General features: G+C 45.2%; 1 protein-coding gene across 3 annotated transcripts in view; it reads left to right on the top strand.

Moving 5' to 3' along the window:
* Positions 1-22,188, top strand: part of SND1 (staphylococcal nuclease and tudor domain containing 1) — a 417,958-nt gene that overhangs the window by 70,779 nt on the left and 324,991 nt on the right. For all 3 annotated transcript variants that reach the window (XM_007177207.3, XM_057550039.1, XM_007177206.3), the window contains one exon: positions 2,855-2,968. In XM_007177207.3, the coding sequence (XP_007177269.2) occupies positions 2,855-2,968 (114 nt within the window). The remainder of the gene's footprint in view (positions 1-2,854; positions 2,969-22,188) is intronic.

Genomic DNA, 22,188 nt, shown 5'->3' with positions numbered 1-22,188 from the left:
ACACACACAGACATGCACACTCACACCCCTTCAGAAGGGCAGAGCTCGTTTAGCTGGCAGCATCAGAGTGTACAGTTCCTGAAGAGGAGGTTGCTAATCAGGGAGATGCCGAGCAGAGTCTGCTGCTGAGGCCTGAAATTTACAGCTCCAAGAAGCCGTTTGCTGCTGCCGCGGCTGCTAACGCATCATAAGGGGTGACGAATACCAGTAACTTGTCACCGGGGTATGCTTAGATCTTCACATTCTGTAATCAGGGGGTGAAGGTGTGAGCACTATGATACTTTCCCTGGTTGTATTTCTCTCTGAGCATGACTAGGGAGTAGAGAATGTCTAGATATTTCTCATGTCTTGATTATAGGAAGCTTCCCTATGTTTTTGGCAATTGACAATTTAATAGGAGTTAGTTTTGCAGTGGGAGGAATGTGTAGCTTGGTCCGTCATTGAGATTTAGGAAACACCATGATGTGCGTGCACTTGAGATGCCTGATGATTACCGTATCCGTTGGGCAGTGGTCCTGTGCTTTTGAGGGAGGAGCAGTACTGATTTGCTGTACGAGCTGTTTTGCTTGGTATGGCTTTGTGGAGTTTTTGGTTTGAAGGTGGGATAGCAGTATAGCACGTATCATGGATACCTCGTGGCCCCCTCCCCTACCCCCATGTGCTGTAATCCATTTCATACAAATGTGGGATTTTGAAGCATAGGGAAATCATTAGCTGAGGTCTTTTTCTTTTGGTCAGTTGGCCAAGCCAGTGCTGCTGTCTTTAGGGAGTGAGAGGGAGATTCCATTATGATGGGCATTTTTACTTGGCATTAATGTGTCTAGATGATAATGGGAACAAGATGTACGCTTTTTCTTGCAGTTACTTAGTCTGTGTTCTCGGTTATACCTTCTTGGCTGTTTTTAAGTTCTACACTTAAAATGATTGGGCCTGGTATAAGGGGCTCTTTGATTTGGAGGGTCCTATACACTTTGGCACCACTTATACCTAGGTAATCATTCCTGACCTTGACTTGGTCCTCTTGTGACCACACATCATGCTTTTGATTACCCTTGGACTTCACTAAGGTTTTCTGGTCAGGTGAGTTTTGGATTCTGGCTGTCTGGGTTTTAGCTTTAGCCTTCATGTGACTCTCAGATCTATGAAAAAGGTTGTAGCAGAATGGCTGTGGTTATTTGAGCCTGTTTTTTTTTTTTTTTTTCCCTGCATTCAGGTTTGCAAGTTAATCTTAGACATAGTTGAAAATTAAAAATAATTACCCCCTCTCCTAATCTACACAGCTCTTTCTCAGACTCTTTACTACTCTTCTGGCCCTGGCCTGTTTTTCTCTACACTGCTTCCATTACTTACCGTGTTAAAACCCCAGGATGTCTTCCCGTCCACAAGCGGTAGTCAGCCTTCCATGGACTTATAGCTTGATTCCAGCTGTCATCTTTCTTTTTTCATTCATCTTGTTTGATGGCGCTTTCCTCCTGTTATTTCCTGTCATGTATAATTTCTCACTTGGTTTTGCTTTTTGCTCCTTCTTCAGATTGTCCCTTAAATTACTCTTTACTCTATTTTGTGTGTGGTTGGCTGGTTCTCTGGAAAAGGTAGAGACTAGCTACTTTCGCAGGAGTCTGCAAATAAATGGGTATATTCTGTTGTAAAAGGTTGTGAGCCTTCCAGAGAATAGTTAGTGAAGGCTCTTTTAGGATACTTACCAGTGTGATACCCACCACAGCAAAGGAGAGGCCGGCTCCTTTTGTTTCACATATAAAAGAGGAGGGGGAATTTTGCAAGTCTACACTCACGGTGCACCTGACCCCGTAGTTTGTTCAGCTACCTGTTTGCTCCTGATGGGGTCTGATTGAAGCCTAGGAGAGTTAGTTTTGGTTCTGCAGACGGTGACGGTGTTTTGTAGTCTATAGCTACCTTATAGCAAAGTGTTACTTGCAAAAAAATCCAAACAGCCTTGTAACAACAGGTTCTGAATACAATTGGGTGAATTGTAGACTGCTGGCTGAATTATGAGGTCTAGTTACAACCCTGATATGGTCCTAGTCTGGTTTCAGTGGAATTTTATTCTCTACACATTGGTGGAGTGTTCTAATAACCTCTACAGAGGAATATTTGTGCTTTTGCCCTTGAATAGATATCCTCATAAACTACCCCAGATTGGGAGTTAATCACTGGCTGAGAGTGGGGTCCAGTGTTACTGACTTTGGGTTCCAAAACATAGATGCCCATAGTAGTGCTCTGAAAAGGAGGCTTTCAGAGTAGTTGAAGTAATATCTTAGCAATTTAATGTTTCTGCCGGTGAGATTAACAGCTTAGCATCTCCTTTCGCACGCTGAGATGACAATTCTTTTTGCCCTTCACTTGCCTTTGATTTTTGTGCTCTGCATTGGGGTGTCCTATTTTGGTTCTTTCTCATCTAGTGCTGCTACCTTCTTCTAATCCAGCCCTTGCCTCTTTTCCTAGAATCATGTTGTGATAGGCATTTTGATTGTAGCTTAGAACCTGTTTCAAGGAAAATCTTCAATAGCATGTAGAGACTGGATTTCCAGTTCGTAAGCTTTGTAGTTAACCACAAATCTTGGTCAGGGCAAAAGATTAAAAAAAGCTTGACTGTCTTTATGAATGATACAGATCCTACCTCGTTGAGAAATCACCATCTCTTTGGGGGCTGATAATTATAGGATAGTTTTCTTCAGCATTGTTGTACCATAAAGAAAGATACTGGATCTACCCCAAATGGCTATTGATCTCATCCTTCTTCCTGTAATTGGGTGTGCCTTGCTCGTTAGCATGTGTACTACGAGATTTGGGCTATCGAGGCAACATTCAAGCATTTTTGCCTTCTCGCCCACAGGTGATGCAGGTGCTGAATGCCGATGCCATTGTTGTGAAGCTGAACTCTGGGGACTACAAGACCATCCACTTGTCCAGCATCCGACCACCGAGGCTGGAGGGGGAGAATACACAGGTGAGATGAGAAAAGCAGCAAAGCCTCTTTTCCAAAACCAAAGGGGAAGAGAAGGAGAATTAGTTAGATGTGATCCATGTGTGGGAGAATGCTAACGGACAAGTAGTGTAAGTCGCCAAAGTATTATTTCCTAGTATTTGCAGCCTAGCTGCTATTGGGCAGGTCTCAGTTTCTCCTGAACCACACTCACTACTCTCCTTCATTTTCGATGGGCCCTGTTGGCATTCCTCCCTAAGGGGCTGGAGAGGAGTTAGGGTTGGTATATGTTAGGTGGTAAATGAGGCTTGTTTATTAACGAGATCTTATTATCTGAGGATAAGGAGAGGAAAAGATCTATGTCTCACATGCATGATAGTAAGGCTTGTTCTGCTGGTCATTTTGATTTGATCTGTATGTCTTTGCTCTAGGAAGAAATGAATCTTGGTATATATATTATCTGGGGCCACCTACTCATCTTTTCCAAGTGGTAACTAGAATTATTAGCTGTACTGTTTCTTGCTGTTTGTTGGATCTTTTGGCAGCAAGGGTGCTTGCCTAGCCAATGTGTATGATTTTGGTATGTCAACTTTGGGAAATTATGTTTAGGCTGAAAACTGCAGGCAGTTTTGTTTTAAATTCTGTGGTCATTTTCTTTCCATTGTTATGAGTTATAACAGGTTGGGGAAAGGGATTGTGGTTGGACTTCTTGTTTATCTGGCTGTCTGGTTTTTTTTTTTTTTTTTTTTTTTTTTTTTTTTTTTTTTTAAGGATTTTCTTATTTATTTATTTATTTATTTATTTATTTTTGGCTGTGTTGGGTCTTCGGTTCGTGCGAGGGCTTTCTCCAGTTGCGGCAAGCGGGGGCCACTCTTCATCGCGGTGCGGGGACCGCTCTTCATCGCGGTGCGCGGGCCTTTCTCTATCGCGGCCCCTCCCGTCACGGGGCACAGGCTCCAGACGCGCAGGCTCAGCAATTGTGGCTCACGGGCCCAGCTGCTCCGTGGCATGTGGGATCTTCCCAGACCAGGGCTCGAACCCGTGTCCCCTGCATTAGCAGGCAGATTCTCAACCACTGCGCCACCAGGGAAGCCCTGGCTGTCTGGTTTTTACAGACATCTTTTTAGCCCCTGTTTTTGCCTTCTGATAACTAAAGTGTGTAACTGTGTCGATTGGTTATGGAACTGGGTCCTCAGTGAGAGCCGGTGCCACCGGCAAATTGAACAGTGTGGTTGAAGTTAGTGCTGTGTGGCTTTTTAATGTATCCCTTTTGTAGCTCTAGAGACTTGAAATTTGCTTTTCTGATGTTTTGCGCGTCTTGGTTCATTCACGAGTTGAAATTCAGGCCCTGTTTTCATTTGTGTGAGAGTTTAGAGACAGCCCATAAGATTCAAATGAAAATATTTTGATTGTCTTTTGAGTCAGATCATGCGTAAGAAACCCATACAGGATGGGTTCTTTGAATGTCTGGCCAATCAGTTCATCTCTACACCCAACCCCGCAGCCGTTTTATCCCACAGAGGAGGCAATTTAATGCAGCAAACAGGATTGTGGTAAGGTTGAGAATGTAAATGCACAAAAGCCTAGAAATGCCAAAATAAGGTTCTCTCAGTAACTGTAGCTCTGCCTCATTGCACAGAGTAAATACACCTGTCCGGTTTTGTCAGCACTGGGACTAGTCCACAGTTCTGCATCTGTGCCATGCAGTTGGAATTAAGGTTCCCACGGCAACCACAACTTTGGAATTCTTGAACGTTAATTTTTTGCCTGCATCATCAGCCAAAGCATTATGTTAAAGGGGACTCAGTAGCTGAATTTTAAGCAGTTTTTAGGGGCGTGGGGGAGTTATAGCTTAGGTCTGATGATAGCAAGTTTTCTCGAGTAAGAACTAAACTACCACTGAGAAGTTTTTGTTTTTCTCGGCTCCTTTGGAACTCCTCAGGGGGTAATGGATGGATTTCCCTTAGCCTAGCGGATGACAGAAAGTTGTTGGAATACATTTCCCAGTTTAGGCAGGATCATGTTTATAGAATTTCTTGTTCTTTACCAAGGTAGGTTATCTCTTATTTTATTTGTTAGACTTCTGTTCACTCCTGAGATCTTACTCCATTTTAAGAAAGTTCTAAGTGAGTCTCAGCTCTAAGAGTCAACATACGGCTTTTGAGTGAAATGAAGAATGATTTCCCTTATTTGTTCATTAAATTCCTTTGGAAGATTTTAATGAGGGTCACATAAGAAATTAATATAATACACTTTGAGTACAGTGGTGGTGGGTGCTGTGAAGAGCCCTGTTGTGGTGGGTGCTTGGGAAGTCTTCTCAGGAGCAGCTCGTATACCTCTTGAGTGCTCACGGACGAGAAGTGAGCAGATGAGAGAAAGGGCACTCTAGACCAGCACCGTCCAATAGACACATAATGCAAGCCCCAAACGTGAGCTCTGTGTGTTATTTAAAATTGTCTAGTAGCTATGTTTTAAAGAACCTTAATTTTAATGCAGTTTATTTGACTTACTATATCCAAAACAGTATCATTTCAACATTTAATGAATGTAAAAAATTCATGAGATATTTTACTTTTATTTTTACTGTGTCTTGGAAATCTGGTGTATGTTTTATACTCGGATCTCAGTTCATCCCAGCATATTTCTAGGGCTCAGTAGCCACGGGTGTGTAGTGGCTACTGTAATGGACAGCATAGGTTTAGGAATTCAGATGAATAGGTTCATTGTCATTGATAAATACTTACTGGGTACCCACTTTGTACCAGATGCTATGCTGGGGTTGCAGTGGGGAGTAAACCCTCATGGAACTACTCTCATGGAACTTTAAAATCTAGTAGGGGAAATACGCAAGTAATCACGTTTATGTCTTGTATTATGAAAGGAAAGGTTAGCGTTTATAAGAATGCATAATCTGGGAAGGCTTCTTTGAGGAAGTGACTTTTAAGGCCTGAAGGCTGATTTAAGAGTTAACTAGGTAAAAAGTGGGGAGAAGACAATTTCTGACCAAGACAGCAGCAATGACAAGAACCGGGTGAGTTTGGGAATAGGGAATGGATGGCCTCTGTGGATGGTGCATGAGTGGTGTGATGCCTGTGTGGTCCAGAATATGGGCAGGGCCAGACCATGCATGTCCTGTGAATATTGCCGGATACTCATGAAAAGAGAGAGAATGTGGGGCATGTGATGAACTGCGAGTAATTTTGTATGACTGGAATAGAGGATACTTAATGCCAGGAGGTAGTAAGAAATGAGTTTGGGAGTTAGGCAGAGGTCACGTGTTGAAAACACGTCTGCCATGCCTTGTAGGCTCTTGTCTTGAACGATTTTAAGGGATGGCACCTTTTGGGTTTGAGTGTGCTTGTGTCGGTGGCTTTCATTTATAAAACATGAAAGTACTTTGCGTCCATGAAAGAAGATCATGCTAGATGAAAACGGATCTGTAGCGAGGGGTTCTGGTTTTGTTTTTGGTAAAGCTCACCTGGGGGTGAAAGGTATGAGGAAGGAGAGGCTGGGGATGTGGTCCCAGTAACCTCTCATGCTGGAGGAGTCTTTCTACTTGAAGAATTCTCCCTGGGACCCTCACGATGAGTGGAGATTCTGCTCTCTGCTTATCTTAAAGAGATTTACAGTATGGGTGTAGGAATAGAAATCACCCAGAGACCCCAGTGAGGCTGTAACTATATGTGTGTAATGACTAGGCAAGCAGGAGTCCCCTTGGAGTCTTTGGTTTCCCTGGTGTTCTTTACTGTGTACCAACAGTTCCTATACTACAAGGGGAGTCCAGTCAAGTACTCAAGGCATGGATGTCGGGACCTCTGTTAGGCCACGTTGCACCCTTGTGCAGGTTAGAGAAGGGTGCCCCTTCCTTCAGGCAGCCTCACGTCAGGGCATATGGCTTGGCAAGTAGAGTGGAGGCTGAATTTTAGCTCCCACTCTCCCTCGGTCCGCTTGGCCGGGTGCCCTCCTGCACGGCACAATGTGTACAAGACGATGCGGCTGTCCTAGTTAGAACAGGGCTGATGGACTCTCCAAAGAAGACGTCGAGGGCATGTTTTGGGAATTGGGGAATGGTCTCATACTTACAGAAACAAAGGATGTTTGACAGTTGTTTGGAGGTGACGGAGGGACCGTGGAGGGTGCTGAATGAAACCCTCAGGAGATTGCCTTCTCTCGAATTTGGGGACATTTTGGGGGAGGGGGTGTCAGTGGCTTTGAAACGGAGAAAAAGTAACTTGGCAGCTTATGGTATTGGAGCTCATTCTACACAAAAGAACAGAGTGGGATAAGGTGCAGATTAAGGAACTGGAGGAGGAGATGAAGAGGGAAAGTCTTTGCATGAGCTTCCTCAGGGGCATGCAGGTGGTGTGCAGAGACTCCTGCTATGGGTGGGCCTGCCTACAAGCTCCCAGCTGATGACCCAGTGGGGCTTGCCCTTCAGGTAAGAACGGGGAGGTTCTTTTAATGTCTATCTTCCCCCTACCCTAAAAATTAACGTGACATTAGCTAATACAGATCTTCTGAGACACCTCTATATATTGTGGGGATAGTAGGGCAAGTTGGATTTTCCTTTTTTTAAATACAGAGACAAATTCATTTCTATTAAATTATACATGAAGGCAAGGAGGTTTTGCCCAAGGCTAACTGTGTACTTCCATTCCCCCCTTTTGGTTACTTTCTGATTGTAGCCAGAGGAAGGGCTCTGGACAAAACTGCATGATCAAAGGAACTGTTTGCATTCTAGGCAGCTCTTTTCCAGTAGCACCCGGAAATTCATGGGTTAGCCACGGCTCCCAGATTTTGGTTAGAGCTTGATTTGTTGCTGGAACATGTGACGGAGTTAAAAGCTAGAGTGCGTAGTATTTCCCTCAGAAGGAGTACAGTTGGATGTCTGATGCTGTTGATTCTGTTTCTGTGGCACCAAGCTTTTGGATCATTCAGGGTGAATCCAGTGTCATCTCTTTGGAGATGTAGCTCCTTCAGGCTGAGATCCATTTTGGACACTGGTATGTGGTGCTCCTGTGACCTGAACATGTATCAGGGTTTCTCTAAAGGTGTAGTCTGTGTTATCCAGTTGTTTGCCACAAAGATACAAGTGCTAAATCTTGGCGAAAGGCTATGGGTTTTCTGAGCTGCTGCCTTAAAGGAGACAACACACTGTGCATCTCAGGACTTCCTAGAGAGCTTTTGGCTTTGATCTGAAACTGGAAAACCTAGTGCTCTATTGCCCAGGGCTGCTGCGGGCTTTGTGTTACACTTGGAGTGTTAATGACAAAGGAAATACAACCCCTGGGTGTTTGATGAAGGGACTGACTTATTTCCCCATGAAGTCCGATCTTGCGGTGCTGTTGTAGTGGGCAAAGACAGACACACACACACACACACACACACACACACCCCGGGAAGTGGGCAAAGACAGACAGACAGACACACACACCCCGCGAAGTGGGCAAAGACAGACACACACACACACACACACACACCCCGGGAAGTGGGCAAAGACAGACAGACAGACAGACACAGACACACACACACACACACACACACACACACACACACACCCCGGGAAGTGGGCAAAGACACACACACACACACACACCCGGGAAGTGGACACACACACACACACACACACACACACACACACACACACACCGGGAAGTTTCTCTCATCTGTGGTTTCCTCCTTTCAACTTGTATTGGTTTCCATCGCCCTGTCTTTCAGCCTCCTCCCTGTGAACTTACTCACCATATAAATGTTCTTTCACAGCACGGCCTCTAAATATTCAGACCTGGGCACTGTAGGATCAGTTTTGTTAAAGCTGCAGTCTGCCTAATCTCCCAGAGTCCTTGCTGCCTGTTTGGGGGGTTTGTTTCCCAGGCCTGAGCCCACTGGGTCTCCTCTTTAGGTAGGTGATGGGAGACGGAGCTGCAGGTAGGCACATTATTAGTGATACTTCGCAATGCTTAAGGGTTTTTTCTCAGAGGCAGGGTGGTTTCAGGTGCTAATATCACCATTTGTTGTGCAGGACCCCAGGGTGCTTTGCCATTTAGACACGACTGAAGGTGGTTCTCAACCTATTTCCTCCAGGTTAGATTTCTGAAAGCATGACGAGTGGTCCCTCTGGACCCTAGAGCAGACGATGCCGCCAGCTGAGATGCGTACCAACAGGAAGCTCTGGGGCTGCAGTCCCTAAGTGCAGCAGGGGCAAACCAGTAAACCCACTGACTGTGATCTTGCGTGTGTGACTGGGAAGCACAAGGCAAATAGCAAATTACAGAGGGACTCCAGCCTGGCATTGAGGACCTTGGAGAAAAGCAGAAGCTCTTTGAAATGGATATAGCATTTCACCGGTTTCCAATGGAGAGATTTGGGGACTTGCAGCAATGTGATCAAAGGACATAGAATATGTCAGAGCGCCAGCAGAGGCATTCTGTACCGGCTTCAGATTTGTTTGATCTGGGCATTTTTGAGAAGAACACTTGAAACTTCTTTGTTAGAGGACTGAAAAAATTACTATTAGGAGACGATGGCTTGGTCTTAGCTCATCTATTTAAGATTCCAGGATGTATATATCCAGTCATTTTTTAAAGATTAATACCTGTTGTTCAGCTGGAGTGGTCACCAGAGTCAAGACATTTCATATCTGGGTGGATCCAGTTTCCTAAAATGTATGTTCCACCGCTCTTTGTAAGTGAATTATAACCTGGAGGAGACAGCAATTGCCTATCTGTTTCCCTTTGGTTTACTTTTTTCTCTCTATTACAAATTATATTTTCTTTTGTGTCCTTTAGCTAATGCATCCCCTTTCCCATGATCTTGCCTCTCCCCTACAAATAATTTTTGTGGGAGTTTAACAGTCTCCTTGTGGGTCTTGCTTGTTAAGCCTTCCCTGAACCTTGTGCGTTTATGTCTTTCAATCCATCTCTCTCTCTCTTTCTTCTCCCTTCATTTAATCATCACTGTTACCAGTTCTGTATTTTCAATTTATCTAAATCTTCCCAGTGCTGCTGTGTTCATATTTCTTGTCTCTCTTCAGTCCTGTCAGCTGCAGTAAGTTTCTTTTGTTTCCAGAGTTGACAGCCCCATCATATTTACTGTTCTATGACCATTTAACATAGCTGCTGTGCTGAGGTAACCCTCTTTCTTGCCTTGGTTCTCGAAAGCCTCGTTAGGCCAGGGATTTCCATACCCAGGCCTTTCCTTCTCTGTATCATCCTGTTCTGTCTGTTGATGTCCAGGCCTGCTTTCCACCGTGAAGCCTAAACTCCCCTGACGGCAGGAATGGTATGGTTTTCTCCACTTCCTCTCTCCCCTCTTTTTCCGAAGCTTGCAGAGTGCTGTGACTACTGTAGGCATTTAATAAATGTTTAAATCGCCGTTATCTGCTGAGGCTGAAGACCTAATCCATACATTATTTTTGAGCGACATCATTTTTAGCGCTCCTAATCCATCGCTAATATCCGTGACTGCTTCTGCTAGCCATTGCGACTTGAGCCAGTGTATTGGTGTCGAAAGGCCCCAGGAGGGAGTTTTTGCAGTTGGGTTTTTTCCTAGTTCCTAATTGGATTGCTCGTTTTGATGGTTGGGTCACACATGGCTTGGTTTTCTGTAGGCACTTCCTCTTCCCCAGTCCTGGTTTCAGTCTAGTTGCCACCATTGGGGTGACGGGCCCTGCTTCTCCCTGAGCACTGGTTTTCCTTGTAATAGTATTCCGGTAGCCCGGGGCAGACTGGGTTCTGTCCACCAGAGGGGTTAATTTCAGGATTTTAAGTGCTTCTGCAGGTTGGTCCCCAACTGACTTTCTTTTAACACCTCTACTCTTACTCAGGCTTTCCCAAATTATCCCTCTTTCATAGATAGCAGTTCAGATGTCTTGATTCATTGGAGTTTTTAGGTGCGCTTTTTCCCCTGAGGGCTATCTTTTTTTTTTTTTTTTTTAAACTCTTGTTGACCTTGTTGGTTGTCAGATTATTTCTTTGCTTGGAAAAAATTGTAAAATCAATTAGAGAAGCTTTCCCTTCATCTTTCTCTCTTTATTTATGAGATACTGATTGCAGAGCTATCTACACTGTGTTTAGATAAATTACTTTTTTTTTTTTTTGGCATAACATTTATATGCAAGGCAAGTTTAGTGCAGTCATCCAGTGCCTTGTGCTTCTGCAGGCCAGGGTTGTAGGTTTCATTCCTTGGTGGACTGATTAGCTTCGTACTGGGAAAATTTTGTTTAGTTCAAAACCCAAACGTTTCAGTTCCTCATGTGTTATAGGTGCTGTGGACCTGGGAAATTATTTTTATTAGTAAGATACTTATAATCTTAGAAATTGAGTCTCAAATTCTGACCAGTTTGTGCACGGTGTGGTCACAAGTTAGACTTTAGACTGGGTGGTAGATTGTGGATGAAGCAGTATCAGGTCATGTCACTGCTGTGGAAAAGGCTTTTCAGAACTGAGACCAGAAAGGGAAGCTGAAGGACACAGACGGTTGCTTTTTTTCCTCCTGCAAATGACAGGCCTATTGCTTAGGCATATTTTTAATGTCACTTTTCATTTCAGCCCGCCTTTGAAATCCTCGGCCAGTTTGCGAGCTGTTCACATTTTTATAGGCCTTCATCTCACCATCTCATGTGATCCGAGCCTGTTTTCGGCTGCGGATGCCTCTGCGTGGTTCAGGGTTGTGCTGGTGGCCACCTCGGCATATTGCTGTTTCACAGGAGGAGCTCTGTTCGGTTTAGCTGTGAAGACATCATGGAGACTTTGTGCTCCTTACCTTTTCACTTCTCTGCTAGAAGCCAGTGGATATAATCTCCTTCATCCTTGTCTCACTGTATTGGGCCCCTTCGTAAGGCTGAGAAGAAACTTCCCCTTTATGTGGGCATCTGCTGCGTCTCTGTGTTCAGACATCGGTACCAGAATTTGGTTCCTTCTGCTGTCCTGCTGATTCTGGATAACCCATGTAAGGGACGCCTGTAGTTCCTATAGTTTCTAGTTTCTGCTTTAAAATGCCTTTTTCTCTCGCCCCCCTTTCATACTCTATGATTTTTCTGGGGCAAGTAGATTTCTCATTTCTTCAAATCTGTTGCCAGCTCACTCCCGGCCCATAGTTGATACTCACGTGTTTGTTGTATAATGTCTCGTTTCGTTCTCATTGGCTCTCTTCTCATTGTTCATAATCTGGGAGTGTGCGGAATGGGCAGACTAAACCTGACACTTGACTTTCTGAGTTTACTGCTCTATCTTTCCTGGGATGTTTTCCCCATCAGTACTAGGGAGGCTGGTAGAAAGGTTTGAGGTTTTTTTTTTTTTTCTTATTTTTTTTTTTAATGTGCTGTTGTCTTTTGTAAGGTGGTCTGGAATTCAGAGAAAGCTGCCTTCTTTCATACGGAACTGCCTTTAGCATCTGCTCACCCGGCTGGAGGGGCTTGTTTTAGAAAGCCTGCCCTGCGGAAGCTGTAGGTGGATGTCTGCGGAGGGGCTGCTGGTGTGCCCCAGGCCCAGGCCGGCTCCCGCAGGCTCTGGCTGGAGCAGGTCCCTACGGATGGGGGTGCAGACTGTACCCCCCACCCTAGCCTCATTGGCCCCCCTTTCCCTCTTAGTGCAGCTGCTGTGAGGGAGCGCACACACGGTGCTCCGCACGGGAGAGCTGGCAGCCGGTTCCCCTTGCTGGTTTGGCCACTGGGACAGCCAGGATTATTAGGCCAGTTTGTACTTTAAGATGAGGGATACTTGACATCACTCAAAGCAGCTTATTTTATTTATTTCTTATTTCTTGTAAAGCGCAAAGAAGTTATCCCAGCCCTCTGCTCTTCCTTTCAGTGTGTATTAAACTACCAGCTCGGTGTTGTCTTCAGGAAAACATCCGGGTTCCTCCCTGCCCTTGGCCAGCCTCTGCCTCCCCTTCGAAGATCCTCTGTCGCGCTTGCCTCCTCGCTCTTAAAGCCCTTTGGCTTCACCTCTTCTTCCCTCACCCCCTTCCAATCCTCTTCTCTGGGAGGAGTGATGGTTCTTTCAGTCTAGACGGTCCTGTTTGCATACCAAGAAGTTACAGTTATTCTGGAGATGCATGGGCTCCGTAATATCAATGTCACGGAAAATGTAAGCTTCTCGGTTGAGAAGCCATAAGGCGGCTTCTGCTTGTAACACCATTTGGGCCCCTGGTTATTATTAGATATCCATAAAATCCCACAGTGGGAGAAGAGTCATCGGGGCTCTGTTTGAGAGAGATGTCTCCATCCCTAGAGATGCAGATTAGTCCTAAGGTACCTGTGGTAGTAAATGGGACTTGACAAACTGAAAATTCAGGGCAATAAAATCCTACAGCCTTTCATCTCTCACCCTCATCACCCCGCAAGAAATGAATTCCCAGGGCAGAAGCTGATAGTGTTTAATATCTCTGTCTTTTTTTTTTTTTTATAAATTTATTTATTTATTTATTTATGGCTGTGTTGGGTCTTCGTTTCTGTGCGAGGGCTTTCTCTAGTTGCGGCGAGCGGGGGCCACTCTTCATCGCGGTGCGCGGGCCTCTCACTGTCGCAGCCTCTCTTGTTGTGGAGCATCAGGCTCCAGACGCGCAGGCTCAGTAGCTGTGGCTCACGGGCCCAGTTGCTCCGCGGCATGTGGGATCCTCCCAGACCAGGGCTCGAACCCGTGTCCCCTGCATTGGCAGGCAGATTCTCAACCACTGCGCCACCAGGGAAGCCCCTAATATCTCTGTCTTGAACTATAATTGAATGTGCTCAAGTGGGAAGATGCTCTCTCCTTGCTCCTGTGCCCATCCCTGAGTGGCTGCTCTGGAGACTTGTGGCCTGTTTCTTTGTGTCTCTACCCTCTTGCCCTCTCCCGACATTATCTCCCCCACCTCAGGGTCCTGAAAAGTTTTAATAAAAGCTGGTGCCCTTTCTTTTGTTTGCTTTTGTGCTTTGACCTGGAAATATTTCTGCAATTATCTGAATGGTGAGAGTATGGATTTGTGCTCCTGCTACTCTAGTTTTCCTGTTTTTTTTTTTTTTTTTAACAAATTTTTTCTCTTTTTTTTGGATGTGGACCATTTTTAAAGTCTTTATTGAATTTGTTAGAATATTGCTTCTGTTTTATGGTTTTGGTTTTTTGGCCCCGAGGCATGTGGGATCTTAGCTCCCCAACCAGGGATCGAACCCGCACCCCCTGCATCGGGCGGTGGACTGCCAGGGAAGTCCCTGGAGTTCTTTCAGTTACCTCTCCTATCCCTGCTGTGGTGCCTCCCATTCCCCCTACCACCCTCCCTCCCAGAGCGCAGAGAGGAAGTTTGTAAGCTTTGGTTTGAATGATGACATCACTCCAGGCACAGGCAATTTGGTCATCCTGTTACTGTTCTCATGCCTTACAAAGGAGCTCCTGACTGCCCCCGGTATCCCCCTCGTCTTGAACGTTGCTCTGAAATTCTCTGGGCTGTGTTTTGGGTGCTACATGAGCCTGCAAATGAATCCTCATTTCACCTCTGCAGAGATGAAGTTCACTGTCGCCCTTTAGCTGCCTTGCTTTGGGTTCAGCCAGAAGGAGCGTCATCTTTAAACCTGAATTCACTACTTAAAACATGAACAACCAAACTGGCTTGCTCTAGTTTTCTTGGATAACTACATTTAAGCTGCTTATTAAATGTAATTTTAGATTCTAGAAAACTACATTGGCGTGGTTGAAGCCAGGCCAATATTCCTCTGCTCCCAGAATTTACATAATTTATGTCTTCATTGGTCAAGTCTATATCAATCTATAGCTGATAGATACTGATTTGAAGCAGGTGGCTGACTGATCGCATTCGAGTCTTTGCTTTTTAAATGAGGCTGTGCAGGGTGCTTGCGGCGGGGCAGAGTTTTTCCTTCTTCATGACACTTGTTAAAGAACAGTAAGGTACACTCGATTCAGCACATTTATGATAGGTGTAGGGACCACTGCAATGGGGTTTTGCGTGGAAGAGAGAGATTGGGCTCTGGATACCACAAGGAGGGTGGGAGTTTCTAATTAAGGAGCAGGGTGGGGTTTGGGGATGGTGGAGGATGAGAAACCCAATCAGATATCCAGTGTGATCAGATATCAAAGGTGGGGAAATCTGGCTAAAATTGGATTCTTGCTGAAATGGACAATGCAGCAATGGACACGGTGCCCAAAAGGCAGGGTCTAGTTGAGAAGAGAGTTCAAAGGAACCTGAATAGTGTTTGGTCAAGGAGAGAATGGCATTTGTGATGTCAGGTTTCAACCTTGGTGTCTGAAACTAGTGGTACGGCTTCAAAACTCCCAGTTCTTTAGAGACTGTATGGTTCACCTCCATGGTGCCTGTGGGAGGAAGCAAGCCTTAGACAATTGTAGCTTCAAGATACTTTTCCCAACAGCTTTCTCATTCCCTCTTCTGTTGCCATCTTGACCTCTCCCTCTCTCTGGCGTGGTCCTTGTCTTTGGTGGTGGTCAGGATTAATAAGAGAAAGCCAGGACCTAAGAAGATAGTTTTATTTCCCTTTTTCTCCTGTTACCTTCAGTCTACACTGACTGTGTCTTTTCTGCTCAGTTATAACCTCCTGCCATGGCTAATTCAGGGATGCAGAGCCCCCTGTGGTAGTAGAGGTAACTGAACTTAATGCAGCAGGACACTTGAGGGTATAAAATCTAAGGAAGCAGTTTTTGACTCCTCCCCACCCCCCCATGCTTGTATACCTTAAAGCGTTGTGGTGTTGCTGAAGTGACTTGGAATTCAGAAGCTAGGGAGTAGGGACTCATTGCTATTTCTGGCTTCTGTTTAACCTTGGTACATTTCTTCCACCTCTGCCCGCTTCCCTGCTAGGAAAATGATGTTCATATGTGTCGTTCTAAGGTATCCCCCGATGGGAAGTTCTACAAAGGCAAATCATTTGTTTGTTAACTATTAGAGTCACTGCAAATATGGCTGCCAACATTATCGCCTCTCATCTGCTACAGATGAGCTCTGGCCTTCTGGGTTCGCACAGGACTGCTCTGAGGACAAAGATTAAGTGGATTTCCGTTGATGCCATATCTTTTAATTGAACAGCCAACTTGCAGTGTGGATAGGGGTCTGCCACGGCCCTCCTCTTCCTGGTTTCTCTTCCTCCCACCCTCTGTCTAAGCCCCAGCGCAGAGGCAGAGGCACGCACCCTGTTGGTTCTCACGTGAAGTCCAGGCTTTCACCCCAGAGTAGAGGCTAGGTCACGGTGTAGTTTGTAAGCTACTTGTGTTCGAATCTCTGTGGTTGGAGCCTGGAATGTTCATTTTTCACAATTGCCAGGTGTTTCTGTTGTATTTTAGCTTGAGACTAGTGTTCTGGATTGCTGCTCCTCGCGGTGGCAAAGCGAGGGTTTACTTTTCCAGGATCTTGGTCTCTGACGGTACCGTTTTTCCTCCTGGAGCCGGACTTAAACGCAGTAATATCTCTGCTGTTTCCTGGATGAGCTTTTCTCCCCCCAGGTTTCAGAGCCAACTGTGAACCAGACGTATCCCTTCTCAGCTTAGAACACCTCCTGGGGATTCCAGTGAAAGGAGATATGAGAGTTCCGCCTGAAGAAATTTGTCTGCTTCGGAGGACAGAGCTCTCTAGGGAACAGTGGAATTTCTTAGGGTATATGACATACTCTTTGAGCTGATGTTTAGTTGAGGTGGGGCCTGTTAGCAGTTTCTGGGTGAACTTCATGATAAAAAGTGAAAACGTTCATGAAGTGGTGTGCTGTGAGAGCTGGATTCACACCTCCTGTGCCCTTATAGTCACTGGGTTTGCACGGCAGGGAGAAGGGTGCAGGAAGAGGAGCGTGCCTGCCTTCAGCATGTGCAGGCAGCACTTAGACGGATGGAGGGAAATGCAGGTGTTTTATGGCATGTGCACAGCTTGGTCACGGTTCAGGACACGCATAGCAAGATCCTAAAGCGCCTTCTGAATCGGGACAGGTGCACAGAAGTACATCGCGCGTGTTTACTGTCGGGTGATGATGACTCTATTAAGACTGAGGAGGAGGAACGCTTCTTATTTTTAGGTCTTAGAGAAGGTCTTCTGCTCAGCTCGGCTTCTTTTCAGGGCTCAGCTCTGAGCTTTACAGGCGGAGAAGTGCGGTCTGTTTGGCTGGTTAATTGATTTATGCTAAATGAACTCACAAAGATGTGATCTGAAAGTCAGTTTGTGGATGTATTCATTCATGATACGAAGTCCAGCTGCCAAGTAGACTGGAAGGTTCTAATGGGCCAAGGTGTTCTCTTTCTTGTAGAGGAAGTCTGTTTATTGTTTACAGAATTGGAGTAAAGGGGGTGCTGGATACTGAGGAAGGCTCAGGTGCCCTGGATGCCCATGTGGCCCAGGCAGAGTGTGGCCCAGGGCATGTGTTAGCTCCCCCCGCCCCCCGCCACCGCCGTCTCTGTTAGAGAGATGAGGAGACAGAGGCTTGGGAAGACTCGGTAACTTGCTCAAGGCTCCTTCTCTGGTAAGTGCAGGAACCAGGATCCTAACTGAGATCTGTTTTACTTGTCTCCAGACGTGTCCTCTGGACTTCCATGTTGGCTGGGCAGGTTGGTGACCCTCTCCCTTACACTGGGTGGACTTCTCTCCAAGCTCCTGTTTTTCAGAATTTCTGCCAGCTACCAGAAGCAGCAGCTGGTTGTCTCTGTAACACAAGCTTTCTTATTTCAATGTATTTTTACAAGTTAAAATATTTCCTGCAACTATTTTGGGGGCACATAGTTGATATCAAGAGAGATTCAAATTTATATTTCCAATGGGTGTTTAACATCAGAAAAGTGGGTGAACTGTGTCTCCTTAATGTTCTTGTCTCCTATATGAAGTTTTTCTGGCGGTAATTTCACTGTTTAGAACAGTCAGGCCAACTCTATGAAGAGATTGGATTCTCTCTTTTTAGTGGAGTCTCAGTACTCGTCCTCTTTGTACAGGTTTCTGAGCCCTTTGAGCATCTGCTCCTGGATACTTTATTATTTGTTTAATTTTCATTCATTATTTTCATTCAGGAACCCCATTAGATGGCTTAAGCTTCTGATTTCATCTTTACATACATTCTCTACCATAGACATTTTTTCCCTTGTTATAAATGAAACATGTTCACTTCATAAATTTTGGAAAATTTTTAAAGAAAATATAAATTATATCTCACCAATCCAGAGGCAACATCACCACTGTTAATATCTCACGGCCTTCTTAGCTGCTTCTGTGTTCATGTTTTGTAACAGAGCACTTCCCCTGGCCTTTAGATAATTTTCTAAAACATGATCTTTAATGGCTGTGCAGTTTTACAGAATGTGGACATACCATAATTTACCAGTTTCCACCAATTTTTGTGTGGATAAATTGTTTCTGGTCTTTACAATTATTATATCCTCATTCTTAAAAGAGAAGGTTTGCCTGAAGCAGAAAGTAGGAAAAAGTCCATTCAGAGCTGAGGTAGCTCTTGGGCAGGTTGTGCTGTAACACAGTGCAAGAAATGTCCACCACAGACATGCATTCCCAGAGGGGCTGATATTTCGCCCTGCTGGCACAAGGCTCTCTAATCACCTAATTCCTTACCTGTTTGTGTTATTTAGAAGCAGGCGGCGATCCAAGCCCTTTGTGTCTTATTGTCAGGATGGCTCCCTCCCCCCACAACAGCTGAACTTGCTGCTTCTGAAATAAAGTGTGGAATAGGTGGTAGATCTTCTCCGGGGGACCACTGCTGTCTTCTGTTGCCCTGGCTGGGACATGGTGAGACACTTTAATGGGAACACAAAGGCCCCCGTGGCAGCTTTGTGAGTGTGGCCGGCAGTGATTATTTGTTTCGTCCCATGTGCTGCTCTGTCAGTGACTTCCTTCCACAGTGCGTGCTCCTGTGAGTATCTGCACCATTACATTGCAGATTATTACACTGCAGCCTGTTTTGATAAAAACTGTTATCCCCAGGTAAGTGTATAGGAAGCAGCTATATTTAACTAAAATACAACAGCATCGGTGGCCAGTAGATATTAAAATCACTATCATAATTTGAAGCAATATTACCAACACTGCCACCCTGAGGAGGAGGATGCCCGTTCAAGGTTCCGGGGAAGGAGGCAAATGCAGGTTCTCTGCAGCTCTGCTGTCTCTGTTTGAAACCTAAGCACTGGCAGCAGTCTTGTCTGATCTCAGGAAGTGGTGTGGTGTTTGCAGAGAGTTACGGCTCAAATCATTGAGGTGATAAGCTGCAGTCAGCATCCCAAATATACGCTCAGGCAAAAAGGCAGCCATTGACATGCAGGCGCAGATGTGCGGTGTACTCTTTGTGTGCCCTGTCCCTCAGCAGGTGAACTGCTGCATTCTTGGCCAGAAACTCTGGTTTGGTGCCTTGGGGGCATAAAGCATATTATGCACCAACCCAGCAGTTACTTTAACTCCTTATATGTTTAACATCTATGTGGAATAATTAGAAGGCACTGTGAGTTCCTCTAAATTGTTCAAATGCACAATTTTGCACTCTTATTGCTTATTTTGTGTGTGTGTTTTCTCTGAGAGTCAGTACTTGCTGTCGGCAAGTCTCTCCCCACCTGCACTGCCCCCACCCCCAGTTCCCTGCCCAAGACCCGCCCGCTGTTTACCCCTAGGAGGTCCTCTCAGGCACAGGCAGTACAGTTGTGGTCACACTGAAAGCTGTTTCTTTAAGGATCGGCTGCTTATCTGGGAGAACTCCATCAGCAGAGGTGAGAGGACCCCAGATTAAAGTGTTGCATCTGTTTACTATTTTTTTTTTTTTTTCTTCGTGCCTCTCCATCCTTTAGAGATGACCATCTCTTCAGATAAATTCAGGTCCAGGGAACACAGGAGACCAGGGGAGGATGGAGGGATAAGAGCCGAGTTACCAGTCTACCTATAGCAGGTGTCCTGTATGACTCTCCCCCCACCCCCCTTCCTGCCTCCACTTGATAAACTTTCTCCCTGTTCCCCTCTGGCTCTGGAGAGCTAGCTGTAAGAGCCAGTAGAGGGCTTTGGAAGGACACTTCCAGGGTTAGTTGTGTCTGTGCACAGGAAGTGTAAGTGGAGAGATTTTAATTTGTGCATAGGTGTGTAGCTTGGAGTGACGTCGGCTCTCTCTGGTTTGATTCTGATGAAACTGAGAGTGGTGGGTTTGTGCTGAAATGTGGCTGCAATTTCAGGAAGGGAAAGAATAGGCAGGGCTGGTGATCATTTTGTGATACTGTGTCATTTGTGTGGGTCCCTCCCTGTGGTTCTGAAGAAGAAATTAGTATATTGGTCATTTGAAGAAGTAATTTGAGCTCACAGACTCCCTGTCGCACTTGAGTAACTTTTGGAAAGTGTAATATTTTCCCCAAATCCCATTAAATGTTAGGTACTCTTCTATATTCCCTTTACTGTCCTTTAACTGATTAGCAGAATATTTATGTGAACCCAGAAGGCTGATTTATTTATTTTATTGTCTTTTTTAATAACTTGCTTCTCCCTAGTGCTGGGTGCTTTCTGAGGCCCAGACAACCACTGTGATTTCTTTGGTAATAATCATCTGCCCGCCCCTGGCCTGCATCCTCAAGGGACTGCTTTGAGCTCTTCCGGATTTAATGAAGCCTCTAGCTGTCCCTCCCCCTGGGTGGGTGATAATAAATCCACCCAAAATGCCCCCTCCCAGGGCCAGTAACTCATTGAGGGTATATAGCTGATCACTGGATAAGACTCGGCATCCTGACCCCCAGATCCCAGGATGACCATGCAAGAGATGTAGAAATGAAAATGCCACATAGCAGATTGGACCCGGACTTCTTGCTCTGTGAGCCTGTCTTGTCTGAGGTCTGTGGGTTTCTTTTACAGTTGATTTCTTGGCCAAGGTGCTCTGGAAATTCTTAAGCACCTGTGTCTGCTTGAGTAATTACTGATGAGCATGGTCTCTGAGATGTTGCTCTGGAAGTGGATAACAAATCTTGGGTTCCAAGTCCTAAAATCATGGTGGTAAAAGATTAGTCAGAAGAGAGCCTCTGAGTGGGGCTTGACAACCTTCCCACATGCGTTCCCCCAGCCGGCCCCCAACGCCGCAGCCCCCAATATTTGCCAGCCCAAAGCACAGGTACAGCTTTCTGGAACATCTCTTCTGGTTCAGGTTGCTCTCCATAATTAAATTCTTATTGTTGCCTACGAGCACAGATCTCAGGTGTTAAGATGCAGGGCAAAACAGGTTTCTGCAGTCTCTCCTGCTCTAAGGGTAACTGGCTACATTTGTTTGTAATGGACACATGCTTGGTGTGCCTGTGTGTTTGGGGGTGGGTATCTTTTATTCATCAAGCATCTTTCGAATGCAAAAGGCTAACAACAAAAAAAGGTAGCTTGGGTACTTTTTTAAACACTTATTTTTTACGTGTTGATTTGGAATCGTGGAAAGAAAAGCACACACAACTTGGAACACAGTAAAAGATTAATGAGAAACAAAGCCATGAACTCATCAGTGTCTCAACCCCACTAAATCACCGCCCTAAAGAATCACAGTAACTCATCTGTGTGTCATGGAACAGAACTGATTATGGTCTGACTCTGGAGCAACATGGCTCAATCAGCAGAAAATGCAGAGTGGAAATGTTAAGTGTCGAGGTTTTTAATGCAGCGATTTTCAGCCCTTGACTGCACATCACAATCACCTAGGGATCTCTTAAAAGCCTCATGTGCCCCAGGTCTACTGAATCAGAATTTCCAAGTATGGGTCCCAGATAGGTTTTTTCCCCCCTTTCCTCCCTCAGAGCTCTTCAAATGCTTCTGATGTGCAGTTATGGTTGAGAACAACCTTTTTGTGTGGGTGTTTCCTGGGTGGCTGTGGTATGTGTGGGGATCTGGTGGGATTGTTCTGGGTGTGGTCTTATGATTAAAAGCGATGGCATCTAACCCAAATAAAATCTTGTAGGTGTAAATCTTGTTAAGCTTGCCTTAAGAAATGTTTGAAATAGTTATATTCTTTTAACGCTTTGGGGAATTTTCAGTTATTCCATAATAAAGATGTCATAGCCACTCGTTTCTTAAAAGTTTAAATATTTCCCTTCTGGAAAGCTCTTTCTCTATAAAGCATTGTTGCATATTCTGTCTCCTCTGGAGGTAGGGGGAGAAAATTATAGTTGTGATATCGTGATTTATAGTAAACATACCTTTTGGCCTTCGGCTCTATTTCGCCACAAAGGTGTCTTTTGTTATGTTAATAAGGTGACTTTGGCTCACCGGCGGATGGGGGCTGGTTGCTGGGAGAACCAACCTTGTGACTGGAAGATTGGAATTTCGGT

This window comes from Balaenoptera acutorostrata, chromosome 7 (genome assembly GCF_949987535.1).
Source record: "Balaenoptera acutorostrata chromosome 7, mBalAcu1.1, whole genome shotgun sequence".
NCBI lineage: Eukaryota > Metazoa > Chordata > Mammalia > Artiodactyla > Balaenopteridae > Balaenoptera > Balaenoptera acutorostrata.
Note: the sequence above shows the minus strand (reverse complement) of the source record. Positions and strands in the feature narration are given on the sequence as shown.